This window comes from Thalassophryne amazonica, chromosome 7 (genome assembly GCF_902500255.1).
Source record: "Thalassophryne amazonica chromosome 7, fThaAma1.1, whole genome shotgun sequence".
Taxonomy (NCBI): domain Eukaryota; kingdom Metazoa; phylum Chordata; class Actinopteri; order Batrachoidiformes; family Batrachoididae; genus Thalassophryne; species Thalassophryne amazonica.
The window spans coordinates 9,408,838-9,424,862 of NC_047109.1; the positions used below are offsets into that span (position 1 = coordinate 9,408,838).

Here is a 16,025-nt window from a genome sequence, read left to right on the forward strand (position 1 = left end):
AATTCTCAAGGTCATCAATCCCGCCGCAGTGAGGCTTCGGCTTCCAGCCTCACTGCGGACCCACCCAGTATTTCATGTGCCAAAGCTCAAGCCCCATCACACCTCGCCCATCTGTACACCCGGTCCGGCACCACCTCCTGCCCGGATCATCGATGGCGAGCCGGCTTGGACAGTGCGCCGGTTGTTGGACGTCCGACGGATGGGCCGGGGCTTTCAATATCTGGTGGACTGGGAGGGGTACGGTCCCGAAGAACGCTCCTGGGTGAAGAAGAGCTTCATCCTGGACCCGGCCCTCCTGGCCGACTTCTACCGTCGCCACCCGGACAAGCCCGGTTGGGCGCCAGGAGGCGCCCGTTGAGGGGGGGGTCCTGTTGTGTGGGCCGCTGAAGAGGAGGTACTGCTGGCCCACCACCACCAGAGGGCGCCCTGCCTGGAGTGCGGGCTCCAGGCACCAGAGGGCGCCGCCGCCTCACGTGAGCAGCTACGGTGACAGCTGTCACCCATCACCTGAGACAGCTGACGGCAATCATCTGTGGGGTATATCAGCAGGACGGCACCTCCACCTCATTGCCGAGATATCGTTTCTACCTACGAGGTAACGTATCAAAGCTGACGGAGTGTATCCTTTTGGATTAGTGTATAGCTTGTGGATTACTGTTCCAACGAGAGGTGGAGGTAACTTCCCTGCTGTTCAGAGTCTTGGGTGCAAACGCGCCCCCATCTAACTGTTCTTTGTTCCTCGCCAGCAGTACCAGGTCCGACACGCGGAGGCAGTGGCCACCTGGGAGTTCGGGACTTGGCGGCTCCAGTATTTCCGGGGTCCTGTGGCGGAGGAAGCCGTGTGGTTCGGGTCTTACCTTGGAGAGGCGTCTCCTATCTTCGAGCCTGCCCACACGACACTTTTGTGAATTGACTGTTGTCCATTTCGTGATTGGTTGTATTCGTTGTGCACGTTCACAACAGTAAAGCCTTGTTATTTGACTTTCTCCATTGTCCGTTCATTTGCGCCCCCTGTTGTGGGTCCGTGTACTGACACTTTCCCAACACTAGTCCCCGTCAGTACTCTAGCTGCAGCATTTTGAATTAACTGAAGGCTTTTTAGGGAACTTTTAGGACAACCTGATAATAATGAATTACAATAGTCCAGCCTAGAGGAAATAAATGCATGAATTAGTTTTTCAGCATCACTCTGAGACAAGACCTTTCTGATTTTAGAGATATTGCGTAAATGCAAAAAAGCAGTCCTACATATTTGTTTAATATGCGCTTTGAATGACATATCCTGATCAAAAATGACTCCAAGATTTCTCACAGTATTACTAGAGGTCAGGGTAATGCCATCCAGAGTAAGGATCTGGTTAGACACCATGTTTCTAAGATTTGTGGGGCCAAGTACAATAACTTCAGTTTTATCTGAGTTTAAAAGCAGGAAATTAGAGGTCATCCATGTCTTTATGTCTGTAAGACAATCCTGCAGTTTAGCTAATTGGTGTGTGTCCTCTGGCTTCATGGATAGATAAAGCTGGGTATCATCTGCGTAACAATGAAAATTTAAGCAATACTGTCTAATAATACTGCCTAAGGGAAGCATGTATAAAGTGAATAAAATTGGTCCTAGCACAGAACCTTGTGGAACTCCATAATTAACTTTAGTCTGTGAAGAAGATTCCCCATTTACATGAACAAATTGTAATCTATTAGACAAATATGATTCAAACCACCGCAGCGCAGTGCCTTTAATACCTATGGCATGCTCTAATCTCTGTAATAAAATTTTATGGTCAACAGAATCAAAAGCAGCACTGAGGTCTAACAGAACAAGCACAGAGATGAGTCCACTGTCCGAGGCCATAAGAAGATCATTTGTAACCTTCACTAATGCTGTTTCTGTACTATGATGAATTCTAAAACCTGACTGAAACTCTTCAAATAGACCATTCCTCTGCAGATGATCAGTTAGCTGTTTTACAACTACCCTTTCAAGAATTTTTGAGAGAAAAGGAAGGTTGGAGATTGGCCTATAATTAGCTAAGATAGCTGGGTCAAGTGATGGCTTTTTAAGTAATGGTTTAATTACTGCCACCTTAAAAGCCTGTGGTACATAGCCAACTAACAAAGATAGATTGATCATATTTAAGATCGAAGCATTAAATAATGGTAGGGCTTCCTTGAGCAGCCTGGTAGGAATGGGGTCTAATAAACATGTTGATGGTTTGGATGAAGTAACTAATGAAAATAACTCAGACAGAACAATCGGAGAGAAAGAGTCTAACCAAATACCGGCATCACTGAAAGCAGCCAAAGATAACGATACGTCTTTGGGATGGTTATGAGTAATTTTTTCTCTAATAGTTAAAATTTTGTTAGCAAAGAAAGTCATGAAGTCATTACTAGTTAAAGTTAATGGAATACTCAGCTCAATAGAGCTCTGACTCTTTGGCAGCCTGGCTACAGTGCTGAAAAGAAACCTGGGGTTGTTCTTATTTTCTTCAATTAGTGATGAGTAGAAAAATGTCCTAGCTTTACGGAGGGCTTTTTTATAGAGCAACAGACTCTTTTTCCAGGCTAAGTGAAGATCTTCTAAATTAGTGAGACGCCATTTCCTCTCCAACTTACGGGTTATCTGCTTTAAGCTACGAGTTTGTGAGTTATACCACGGAGTCAGGCACTTCTGATTTAAAGCTCTCTTTTTTAGAGGAGCTACAGCATCCAAAGTTGTCTTCAATGAGGATGTAAAACTATTGACGAGATACTCTATCTCACTTACAGAGTTTAGGTATCTACTCTGTACTGTGTTGGTATCTCACCCATATTGGCCTCTCTTCATTGGCTTCCTGTTAATTCTAGAATAGAATTTAAAATTCTTCTTCTTACTTATAAGGTTTTGAATAATCAGGTCCCATCTTAGGGACCTCATAGTACCATATCACCCCAATAGAGCGCTTCGCTCTCAGACTGCAGGCTTACTTGTAGTTCCTAGGGTTTGTAAGAGTAGAATGGGAGGCAGAGCCTTCAGCTTTCAGGCTCCTCTCCTGTGGAACCAGCTCCCAATTCAGATCAAGGAGACAGACACCCTCTCTACTTTTAAGATTAGGCTTAAAACTTTCCTTTTTGCTAAAGCTTATAGTTAGGGCTGGATCAGGTGACCCTGAACCATCCCTTAGTTATGCTGCTATAGACTTAGACTGCTGGGGGGTTCCCATGATGCACTGAGTGTTTCTTTCTCTTTTTGCTCTGTATGCACCACTCTGCATTTAATCATTAGTGATTGATCTCTGCTCCCCTCCACAGCATGTCTTTTTCCTGGTTCTCTCCCTCAGCCCCAACCAGTCCCAGCAGAAGACTGCCCCTCCCTGAGCCTGGTTCTGCTGGAGGTTTCTTCCTGTTAAAAGGGAGTTTTTCCTTCCCACTGTCGCCAAGTGCTTGCTCACAGGGGGTCGTTTTGACCGTTGGGGTTTTTACGTAATTATTGTATGGCCTTGCCTTACAATATAAGGCGCCTTGGGGCAACTGTTTGTTGTGATTTGGCGCTATATAAATAAAACTGATTGATTGATTGATTAGTTATTTTGGCATGGAATTGTGTATGTAGTTATTGTAGTAATTCTTTCTATACCCGGATGGACATAATATAACATAATAAGAGCGCACTGCTTCATTCATGTCATTTCAAGACTGCACGTCTGTGACCACGGGTCATATACAGAGGCACAGAGGGATCATACTTATCTTGTCCGCTCAATAAGATGGATTAAACATTAGGAATTGCGGTGTTTTATATGGTGTGTGGTTTTCATTTTTTTTCTCCACAGCCGCGGCACAATGTGGTGCAACACGTTCCGGCTGCTTGCACTGTGTTCGAACATGCACACGAGCCTGCATGAAACAATCGCAGCAGGATCGTTCACACCTGCCCGACTGTGTGTCCCTTCCGATGTCGGCTTGATATTTTCGTGGTTCGCTCATTCGGGCTGTTTCGCTGTAATTCGCCCTGATTCGTACTTATTCGTGCTATGTGTTAAGGGGCCCTTAGCGCTGTAGCAAACATCGTAGTGTAAATTAACATTATGAGCATTAATCAACATTAATCATGTGCATGGGACTCGCACTCAGTGCAAAACTGACTGTTATAAAACTAAAATTAATTACTTATCTGGATTTACTCATTTCTATTCTTTTCTATTCCATTTACTTTCTATTTAAGATATTGTCTGATGCTTTAAGGATAATCTGACTGACTTTTCAATTTAAAAAACTACAGAATATTCAATAATCAAAATAATTGCTAGCTGTAGTCCAGGAAAAAATTTTAAACTGGTTTTAACCAGATTTCAATGTACTGTGAAGTGAAAACGCTCTAAAGATAAAAACAGTTAAACAGTCCATGAAGTTAATTAAATAATTCGATTTCAAACGGCTTCAACCAACTTTTACTTTGCTTCAACCAAATATAACCTTCATCTTCACTGGCTTTCAGCTACAATATCTACTAAAAAGCAACATTTGCTCCATGTCGTGCCCCACCGTTCTTGAAATGGAGCAATATCTCCGCCTGGTGGCTATTTACCATTAATGTAGAAAAATTAATGCAGGTACAACAAAATTTCGCCAAGAGCTCTAGTATTCATATGTTTCAATCTGTATAAAATAATCTAGTTTTATCTGTTTTTTAAAACCGTTTTTACCCACCAATGACAGAGCAGGTTAAAGTATATTTAAATAGTTTTAAACTGGTTTCAAACGAAATATTACCTGAATGTTTTTCAACACATCTATACCAGTTTTAAACAGGTTTAAACTGGCTAAACCTGGAAAAGTGATTTTCAAAGGGTCACAGTAAATTTTACAGTGTTAAACAAACACATATGGTGTTATTCAAAATAGTATCAATAATAATAATAACAACAACAACAATATAATAACAGTAATAATATTTGAATTTGCAAATTTCTTTTTACCGTGCTATTTACATAGCAAATTGATACTTATGGTCCAACTCCAAATAGTGTTAAATTAACATTACAGTAGCGTTAAATTTACTCTATCACCGTATAGATGAACTCTATTAGACTCAGTCAACTTAACACTATGATTCTACTTTACAGTGCAAAATCTGTGTTTTTTCTATAGCCTGTTGTCTGACATTTTATAGTCTCACTGATTCATAGGATGCCCCATACGTCACAGAAAAAAGAGAAAAACATGAAGTATGGTTTGAGGAGAACAGAGAGTTTCTGAGGGTTCTTACCCAAGCGTCCCCTGCGGGTCTGGTCTGGTGTCACCGGTCGAAGTTTCCGCTCGGCTCTGATTTCTTCGAGGATACGTTCATGCAGAGTGGGAGGAGGCTGAGACTGAGGTTTCAGCTTACGAGCCGACACCTGCCAAACAGCAAAGAGGGCTCAAAATTCCACACAATCATCAACACAAACTCAGTAACTCCTCACAGAGGATTGTGTGATGGAGACATGATGTCAGAATGCAAAGTTTTCATATTTAAGTTTTGAGTTTTAGTTAAACTCACAGGGTTGAGAGGAGGTCTGGACCGGATGAACTCCAAGATGACTTCATGAGCACTTTTCTTTAATCTGGGAGGAATGTCTCCATTAACCTGAAGAAGAAACAGATTAAACAAATCCGGGAAATAAAACATGTATGTATGTATGGTTAGAGTAGTATCTCACTAGGCTGTGACTGTTGGAGCAGATAGAGACACAAATTTACGACAAAACATGCAAATTAATGACAATTTTACAGTTGGAATGTCACTGAATTGGTATATATGACACGCTAGCGCAGGGGTATTCAACTCGTTCCCGAAAGGGCCGAGACGGTGCAGGTTTTCTTTGCAACCACCCACTGCACCAGGTGATTTCACTGATTAACTGATTCCATCTGTTCAAAGTGATGTTAATCAGTGAAATCACCTGCTGGAGTGGGTGGTTGCAGAGAAAACCTGCACTGTCTCAGCCCTTTTAGGAGCAAGTTGAATACTCTTGCGCTAGTGGATGTCGCCCATATGTGGGCCAAATGTTGCACGGACTGGCGGCGATCATACGGCGAAAAATCGCAAGCAGTCCGCATACATTGCATGCTAGTGACATTCTTAAACCATTACTTAAAAAGCCATCACTTGACCCAGCTATCTTAGCTAATTATAGGCCAATCTCCAACCTTCCTTTTCTCTCAAAGATTCTTGAGAGGGTAGTTGTAAAACAGCTAACTGATCACCTGCAGAGGAATGGTCTATTTGAAGAGTTTCAGTCAGGTTTTAGAATTCATCATAGTACAGAAACAGCATTAGTGAAGGTTACAAATGATCTTCTTATGGCTTCGGACAGTGGACTTATCTCTGTGCTTGTTCTGTTGGACCTCAGTGCTGCTTTTGATACTGTTGACCATAAAATTTTATTACAGAGATTAGAGCATGTCATAGGTATTAAAGGCATTGCGCTGCGGTGGTTTGAATCATATTTGTCTAATAGATTACAGTTTGTTCATGTAAATGGGGAATCTTCTTCACAGACTAAAGTTAATTATGGAGTTCCACAAGGTTCTGTGCTAGGACCAATTTTATTCACTTTATACATGCTTCCCTTGGGCAGTATTATTAGACGGTATTGCTTAAATTTTCATTGTTACGCAGATGATACCCAGCTTTATCTATCCATGAAGCCAGAGGATACGCACCAATTAGCTAAACTGCAGGATTGTCTTACAGACATAAAGACATGGATGACCTCTATTTCCTGCTTTTAAACTCAGATAAAACTGAAGTTATTGTACTTGGCCCCACAAATCTTAGAAGCATGGTGTCTAACCAGATCGTTACTCTGGATGGCATTTCCCTGATCTCTAGTAATACTGTGAGAAATCTTGGAGTTATTTTTGATCAGGATATGTCATTCAAAGCGCATATTAAACAAATATGTAGGACTGCCTTTTTGCATTTACGCAATATCTCTAAAATCAGAAAGGTCTTGTCTCAGAGTGATGCTGAAAAACTAATTCATGCATTTGTTTCCTCTAGGCTGGACTATTGTAATTCATTATTATCAGGTTGTCCTAAAAGTCCCTAAAAAGCCTTCAGTTGGTTCAGAATGCTGCAGCTAGAGTACTGACGGGGACTAGCAGGAGAGAGCATATCTCACCTGTGTTGGCCTCCCTTCATTGGCTTCCTGTTAATGCTAGAATAGAATTTAAAATTCTTCTTCTTACTTATAAGGTTTTGAATAATCAGGTCCCATCTTATCTTAGGGACCTCATAGTACCATATTACCCCATTAGAGCGCTTCGCTCTCAGACTGCGGGCTTACTTGTAGTTCCTAGGGTTTGTAAGAGTAGAATGGGAGGCAGAGCCTTCAGCTTTCAGGCTCCTCTCCTGTGGAACCAGCTCCCAATTCAGATCAGGGAGACAGATACCCTCTCTACTTTTAAGATTAGGCTTAAAACTTTCCTTTTCGCTAAGGCTTATAGTTAGGGCTGGATCGGGTGACCCTGGACCATCCCTTGGTTATGTTGCTTTAGACGTAGACTGTGTTTCATAATTATTGTATGGCCTTGCCTTGCAATGTGGAGCGCCTTGGGGCAACTGTTTGTTGTGATTTGGCGCTATACAAGAAAAAAGTTGATTGATTGATTGATTGATTCAAATGCCGTGCATCACTCTCACCGATGTCAAACGCCACTCACGCAGCTGAAATGATGAAACATTTGCAAACAAAGCACTCAGGATGGCTGTGTACTGCTATTATGCTGTTATTATGTGGAAAGAGGCTGTGGAAATACCCCAGACTGTAGCCATGAAAGAGCAAACCCTGCAATTAATAACTAAATAAATAATAAATAAGAATAAAAAATACCCAGCATGGCTCCACAGAGGAGAAAAAGGATGGAAAGTGTGAACAGCGCACTGATGTGTAGGAAAATGACAGCCCACTGTATCTCGACAATATCATTGTTCCAGGTGGATCCACTCTCCTCTCCTACCAGGAATGACCAGTATACAATCATCACCTTATACCGTGCACCTCTGGTTCCGAGATCCTCTGGAAGTGCTCCTCAACATGCTGGAATTTACTTCCATTGTGGTTCTCAAAAAAATTAAAATAAAATTGCACGCAGGTGTCATCCAGCCCACTGCACCTGTGTGCGTGGCGGGTTGTAGCCGGCCCAACGGCATTAAACTTACTTCCACAGTGGTCCTCAAATAAATGAATAAATTCTAATAAATTTGCAATGTGTCTGTCCAATGCTGCCGAACAGGACTCATGCAGCCTGCTGACCCTGACTGCTGCTTGGCTGCTGGACTCAGTCAGAAACTTCTAGAAGCGCTGAATCTCTGATTGTATAAAAGGAAAAGTATTCTGCCAACCCGTCACATGTGAGGGGTTGGCAGTGGTCTAAACTAAATCGAGAAGAGTTCAAGAGATGCCTGCAAGGACTCTGTGACTCTGTGAAAATTTACCACTTTACCATTTTTAAAAAGTTCAAAATTCAACTCGTGAGGAGAATGCAAAACCTGCGCACGTTTCACAAAATTCAGCAAATTCCCCCGTGAATGCCATTCGCAGTCTGTTGAAACCCAGTGAGATACTAATTGTTGTGTGGGCCGCTGAAGAGGAGGTACTGCTGGCCCACCACCACCAGAGGGCACCCTGCCTGGAGTGCAGGCTCCAGGCACCAGAGGGCGCTGCCGCCTCACAGGAGCAGCCGGGGTGACAGCTGACACTCATCACCTGTGACAGCTGTCACCACTCATCTGATTTGCATCGGTATATCAGCAAGACGTCATCTCCACCTCTTTGCCGAGATATCGTTCTACCTGAAAGGTAATATCCTCAGCCTGACTGCTTGATAGAAAGCCCTTTTTGTGATTTTTGTGAGTGATAACAGACTTTTTCTCCAACGAGAGGTGGAGGTAGCTTCCCTGCCGTGCAGATTGCTGGGTGCAGACACACCCACGTTTAATTGTGTTTTTGTTCCTCGCCAGCAGTACCAGGTCCGACTTTTGGAGGCAGTGGCCACCTGGGAGTTTGGGACTTGGCGGCTCCAGTATTCCCGGGTCTGGTGGCGGAGGAAATCGTGTGGTTCCGGTTCTGCTTTGGACAGGCGTCTCCTATCTTCGAGCCTGCCCACACGACACCTTGTAATTTGACCTCTGATCTGTTGTGTAATCTGTTGTGTTTGTTGTGCACGTTCGCAACAGTAAAGTGTTGTTATTTGACCTATTCCATTGTCCGTTCATTTGCGCCCCCTGTTGTGGGTCCGTGTACTTACACTTTCCCAACAGGATATCTCGGCCAACGTCATGGATCCCGAGGGGCGTCAACCGGCTGTTGAACGGCCCAATGGAAGAACAGGGTGCACAGGCGCCCGCAGGAGGAATGATCGGTGAGTTGCAGCGGATCCTCACCGTTTTCACGGCTCGGTTGGATTTAATGACCGAGCAGAACGTCCTCCTTAACCGCAGGGTGGAGGCTCTCGCCGCGCAGGTGGAGGCGCGCCCTCAGGGCGCTGCTGCGGCTCTCCCTCCTGTCGACCCTGTGCGTAACAGTGACGTTCCACTGGTCGTTCAACGACCCCTCCCACCTTCCCCGGAAGCATACATAAGCCCTCCAGAGCCGTACGGAGGTTGTGTGGAGACGTGCGCGGACTTCCTTATGCAGTGTTCGCTCGTCTTCGCACAACGTCCTGTCATGTACACGACTGATTCTAGCAAGATAGCTTATGTAATTAATCTGCTTCGCGGCAAGGCACGCGCTTGGGCTACAGCGCTTTGGGAGCAAAATTCACGGCTCCTTCTGACATATGATGGGTTTGTGAGGGAGTTCAGAACAGTGTTCGATCACCCAAATAGAGGAGAGACCGCTTCAGCCGTGCTGCTGTCAATGAGACAGGGGCGCCGGAGCGCAGCTGCTTATGCAGTCGACTTCCGCATCGCGGCTGCGAGGTCCGGCTGGAATAACACTGCCCTCCGTGCCGCCTTCGTAAAGGGACTGTCGTTGGTCCTGAAGGAGCTCCTGGTGGCCAAGGACGAACCGCGGGATTTAGACGGGCTTATTGATCTCGTTATACGATTAGACAATCGGTTAGAGGAACGCCGTCGGGAGCGAGGCGAAGGACGTGACCTGATACGCGCCGCCCCTCTCCCTTCCGGGTTCGAAAAGGGGCCGCCCTCCCCACGCTCCACAGCCGCAGCGCTTTGTGGGGCAACAGCTCCCCCTGTTGACGTTGTTAGGGAGACGCACAGGGCCAACATGGGAAGGCTGATCCGTGGAGAGTGTTTTCTCTGCAGCTCAACAGAGCACACACAGAGAGACTGCCCCAAACGGCCAAAACGTCAACACTCGCCCTTAGAGACTGGGCTAAGGGGGGGTCAAGACATTCAAGTGAGACACACACAAATTGCCACACAACTCCCAGTCACAATCCTGAGCGGGGATTTAACCCTTCAAGCCCAAGCACTGGTGGACACAGGGTCAGAAGGGAATCTGCTAGACAGCAGATGGGCAAAGGAGGTAGGGCTCCCTCTGGTGGTGCTTCCTACGCCATTGCAGGTGCGGGCACTAGATGGCACCCTCCTTCCTTTACTCACACACAAGACACCACCAGTAACTCTGGTGGTGTCTGGAAACCACCGGGAGGAGATTGAGTTTTTGTAACTCCTGCCACCTCACGCGTGATTTTGGGCATCCCATGGATGTTAAAGCACAATCCCCGGATCATTTGGCCGTCTGGGGTGGTGGTTCAGTGGAGCGAAACCTGCCATCGGGTGTGTTTAGGATCCTCGGTTCCTCCCGGTTCCCAGGCTAAGGAGGAGGTCAAAGTCCCGCCCAATCTGACGGCAGTGCCAGTTGAGAACCACGATCTTGCTGACGTCTTCAGCAAGGATCTGGCACTCACTCTTCCCCCGCACCGTCCGTACGATTGTGCCATTGATTTGGTTCCAGGCGCTGAGTTCCCGTCCAGCAGGCTGTACAACCTCTCACGACCTGAGCGCGAATCAATGGAGACCTACATCCGGGACTCATTAGCTGCCGGGCTGATCCGGAACTCCACCTCCCCGATGGGGGCAGGTTTCTTTTTTGTGGGCAAGAAAGATGGCGGACTTCGTCCATGTATTGATTACAGGGGGCTGAATGAGATTACGGTTCGCAACCGATACCCGTTGCCATTATTAGATTCCGTGTTCACCCCCCTGCATGGAGCCAAAATCTTTACTAAACTGGATCTTAGAAATGCGTATCACCTGGTTCGGATCCGGAAGGGAGACGAATGGAAGACGGCATTCAACACCCCATTAGGTCACTTTGAGTACCTGGTCATGCCGTTCGGCCTCACAAACGCCCCCGCGACATTCCAAGCATTAGTTAATGATGTCTTGCGGGATTTCCTGCACCGATTCGTCTTCGTATATCTAGACGATATACTCATCTTTTCTCCGGATCCTGAGACTCATGTCCGGCATGTACGTCAGGTCCTGCAGCGGTTGTTGGAGAACCGGCTGTTTGTGAAGGGCGAGAAGTGTGAGTTCCACCGCACCTCTTTGTCCTTCCTGGGGTTTATCATCTCCCCCAACTCCGTCGCTCCTGATCCGGCCAAGGTTGCGGCGGTGAGAGACTGGCCCCAACCCACTAGCCGTAGGAAGCTGCAACAGTTCCTCGGCTTTGCTAATTTCTACAGGAGCTTCATTAAGGGCTACAGTCAGGTAGTTAGCCCCCTGACAGCCCTGACCTCACCAAAAGTTCCCTTCACCTGGTCGGATCGTTGCGATGCCGCGTTCAAGGAGTTGAAACGGCGCTTCTCGTCTGCACCCGTTCTGGTGCAGCCCGATCCTAGTCGCCAGTTAGTGGTTGAAGTGGACGCCTCGGACTCAGGGATAGGAGCTGTGCTTTCCCAGAGCGGGAAGACCGATAAGGTCCTTCACCCGTGTGCCTATTTTTCCCGCAGGTTGACCCCGGCCGAACGGAACTATGACGTCGGCAATCGAGAACTCCTTGCGGTGAAAGAGGCTCTTGAAGAGTGGAGACATCTGTTGGAGGGAACGTCCGTGCCATTCACGGTTTTCACTGACCACCGGAACCTGGAGTATATCAGGACCGCCAAGCGGCTGAATCCCAGGCAAGCCCGCTGGTCACTGTTCTTCGGCCGTTTTGACTTCCGGATCACCTACCGTCCCGGGACCAAGAACCAGAGATCGGATGCCTTGTCCCGGGTACATGAAGACGAAGTCAAAACGGAGTTGTCGGATCCACCGGAACCCATCATCCCGGAGTCCACTATCGTGGCCACCCTCACCTGGGACATAGAGAGAACCGTCCGGGAGGCCCTGGCACGAAGCCCGGACCCTGGAACTGGGCCGAAGAACAGACTTTACGTCCCACCAGAAGCTAGGGCTGCAGTCCTGGACTTCTGTCACGGCTCTAAGCTCTCCTGTCATCCAGGGGTGCGAAGAACCGTGGCAGTTGTCCGGCAGCACTTCTGGTGGGCGTCCCTAGAGGCCGACGTCCGGGATTATATCCAGGCCTGCACCACCTGCGCCAGGGGCAAGGCTGACCATCGTAGGGCTTCGGGTCTGCTCCAGCCGCTGCCCGTGCCCCATCGCCCCTGGTCCCACATCGGCCTGGATTTTGTCACGGGTCTCCCGCCGTCCCAGGGCAACACCACCATCTTCACGATAGTGGACCGATTCTCCAAGGCGGCCCACTTCGTGGCCCTCCCGAAGCTCCCGACGGCCCAGGAGACAGCGGACCTCCTGGTTCACCACGTCGTCCGGCTGCATGGGATCCCAACAGACATTGTCTCAGATCGCGGTCCCCAGTTCTCCTCGCACGTCTGGAGGAGCTTCTGCCGGGAACTGGGGGCCACGGTGAGTCTGTCATCCGGGTACCATCCCCAGACCAACGGGCAAGGAGAACGGGCCAATCAGGAGATGGAGCAGGCCCTGCGTTGCGTGACAGCCGCGCACCTGGCGGCCTGGAGTACCCATCTGGCCTGGATCGAGTATGCCCATAACAGCCAGGTGTCGTCAGCCACCGGCCTCTCACCTTTCGAGGTATGTCTGGGGTACCAACCGCCTTTGTTTCCAGTGGTTGAGGGAGAGGTCGGTGTGCCCTCGGTCCAGGCCCACCTACGGAAGTGCCGTCGGGTGTGGCGTGCCGCCCGTTCTGCCTTGCTGAGGGCCCGGATGAGGTCAAAGGCCCATGCAGACCGTCGGCAAACCCCGGCCCCTGCGTATCGGCCAGGGCAGGAGGTGTGGTTGTCGACAAAGGACATCCCCTCAAAGTGGACTCCCCCAAGTTACAGGACCGTTACATCGGTCCCTTCAAAATCCAGAAGGTCATCAGTCCAGCCGCAGTGAGGCTTCAGCTGCCGGCCTCACTGCGGATCCATCCTGTATTTCACGTGTCCCGAATCAAACCACATCACACCTCACCCCTCTGTACTCCGGGTCCGGCACCGCCTCCTGCCTGGATCATCGATGGCGAGCCGGCTTGGACTGTGCGCCGGCTTTTGGATGTCCGTAGGATGGGCCGGGGCTTCCAGTATTTGGTGGACTGGGAGGGGTACGGACCTGAAGAACGCTCCTGGGTGAAGAGGAGCTTCATTCTGGACCCGGCCCTCCTGGCCGATTTCTACCGCCGCCACCCGGACAAGCCTGGTCGGGCTCCAGGAGGCGCCCGTTGAGGGGGGGGTCCTGTTGTGTGGGCCGCTGAAGAGGAGGTACTGCTGGCCCACCACCACCAGAGGGCACCCTGCCTGGAGTGCGGGCTCCAGGCACCAGAGGGCGCTGCCGCCTCACAGGAGCAGCCGGGGTGACAGCTGACACTCATCACCTGTGACAGCTGTCACCACTCATCTGATCTGCATCGGTATATCAGCAAGACGTCATCTCCACCTCTTTGCCGAGATATTGTTCTACCTGAAAGGTAATATCCTCAGCCTGACTGCTTGATAGAAAGCCCTTTTTGTGATTTTTGTGAGTGATAACAGACTTTTTCTCCAACGAGAGGTGGAGGTAGCTTCCCTGCCGTGCAGATTGCTGGGTGCAGACGCACCCACGTTTAATTGTGTTTTTGTTCCTCGCCAGCAGTACCAGGTCCGACACGCGGAGGCAGTGGCCACCTGGGAGTTCGGGACTTGGCGGCTCCAGTATTCCCGGGGTCTGGTGGCGGAGGAAATCGTGTGGTTCCGGTTCTGCTTTGGACAGGCGTCTCCTATCTTCGAGCCTGCCCACACGACACCTTGTAATTTGACCTCTGATCTTTTGTGTAATCTGTTGTGTTTGTTGTGCACGTTCGCAACAGTAAAGTGTTGTTATTTGACCTATTCCATTGTCCGTTCATTTGCGCCCCCTGTTGTGGGTCCGTGTACTTACACTTTCCCAACACTAATCTGAGGTCTAATTTGTTTCTGTGGATAAATATAAAATGATTTTAATTCAGTGTGTAAAAATATTGTTAAATATATATATAAGAACCCCTAAAATTTGGTATTCTCTCCATAAGTTCATGCTTTGTGTTACTACCCTGTAAAAATAAAATGCAATATCTATGGTATTTTCCAGACTGCAAGTTGATCAGAGTTCACAGTTCAGGATGTTTTCAGTACAGTGGAAACAAGAAACACATTAAAAATATTTTATGTTCCTTTGGCTAGAGCAGGGGTGGCCAAGTTCGGTCCTCGAGAGCCACGTTCCTGACACTCTTAGTTGTCTCCCTGCTCCAACACACCTGAATCCAATGAAAGACTCGTTAGCAGAGTTTTAATGAGTCTTTCATTGGATTCAGGTGTGTTGGAGCAGGGAGACAACTAAGAGTGTCAGGATTGTGGCTCTCGAGGACCGAACTTGGCCACCCCTGGGCTAGAGTGTGATTGAACAATCTTTCCAGGTTGTTACAAAATGATGTTTCTTGAATTCTTTTGAAATATATGTTTCAAAAATGAATAGTGATTTGTACGTGAGAAAACACACTATTGTACCTCCCACCAATCTTCCTGTAACTGTTGGGAAAGTGTAGTGACATGGACCCACAACAGGGGGCGCAAATGAACGGTCAATAGATGAGCCAAAAAGTAACAATTTAATGTTGTGAATGTGCACAACGAACATACAGACAATCGCAGAATATCATAACAGTCAATACACAGAGGTGACGTGTGGGCAGGCTCAAGGATAGAAGACGTCTGTCCTGAGAAGAGCCGGAACCACACGATTTCCGCCGCCCCAGAACCTGGTGAATACTGGAGCCACCAAGTCCCGAATTCCCAGGTGATCACCGTCCCCGACTGTCGGATCTGGTACTGCTGGCGAAGAACAAAGACAGTCAAGTGTGGGTGTGTGTACACCCAGTAACAACAACGGTGGGAATGCCACCTCCACCTCTCATTCAATATGTTGCAGCGGTCTCAGCTGAAAAGGAGCGCCGTCTTGCACAGCCTCCTCACAAACGACCGGTTCTCCTGCAAATTCTCACAATAACAGAGTTACAAATCTCACAAAAAGGCTGAGAGTATTACCTCCTATGAAGTATGATATCTCGGCAACGAGGTGGAGATGACGTCTGGTCTTTATGGAGTGAGATGATGTTGAGTAGATGGGTGACAGCTGTCAAGAGGTAATGAGCGACAGCTGTCACCCCCGGCTGTGTCCATGGCGGCAGCGCCCTCTCGTGCCTGAAGCCCGCACTTCAGGCAGGGCGCCCTCTGGTGGTGGGCCAGCAGTACCTCCTCTTCTGGCGGCCCACACAACAGGACCACCTCCTCAACGGGCGCCTCCTGGCGCCCGACCAGGTTGGTCGGGGTGTCGGCGGTAGAAGTCGGCCAGGAGGGCCGGATCCAGGATGAAGCTCCTCTTCACCCAGGAGCGTTCTTCGGGTCCATACCCCTCCCAGTCCACCAAGTACTGGAACCCCCGACCCATCCGACGGACGTCCAGGAGCCGGCGCACCGTCCAAGCCGGCTCCCCGTCGATGATCCGAGCAGGAGGCGGCGCCGGTCCGGGAGCACAGAGGGGTGAGGTGTGG

At 48.4% G+C, this 16,025-nt stretch overlaps 1 protein-coding gene across 1 annotated transcript in view; it reads right to left on the minus strand.

The window, feature by feature from the left end:
- LOC117513196 (protein spire homolog 1-like) overlaps window positions 1-16,025 on the minus strand; it is a 183,847-nt gene that overhangs the window by 51,714 nt on the left and 116,108 nt on the right. Inside the window, 2 exon segments of the mRNA XM_034173493.1 lie at window positions 5,249-5,378; window positions 5,522-5,608. Coding sequence (XP_034029384.1) covers window positions 5,249-5,378; window positions 5,522-5,608 — 217 coding nt within the window.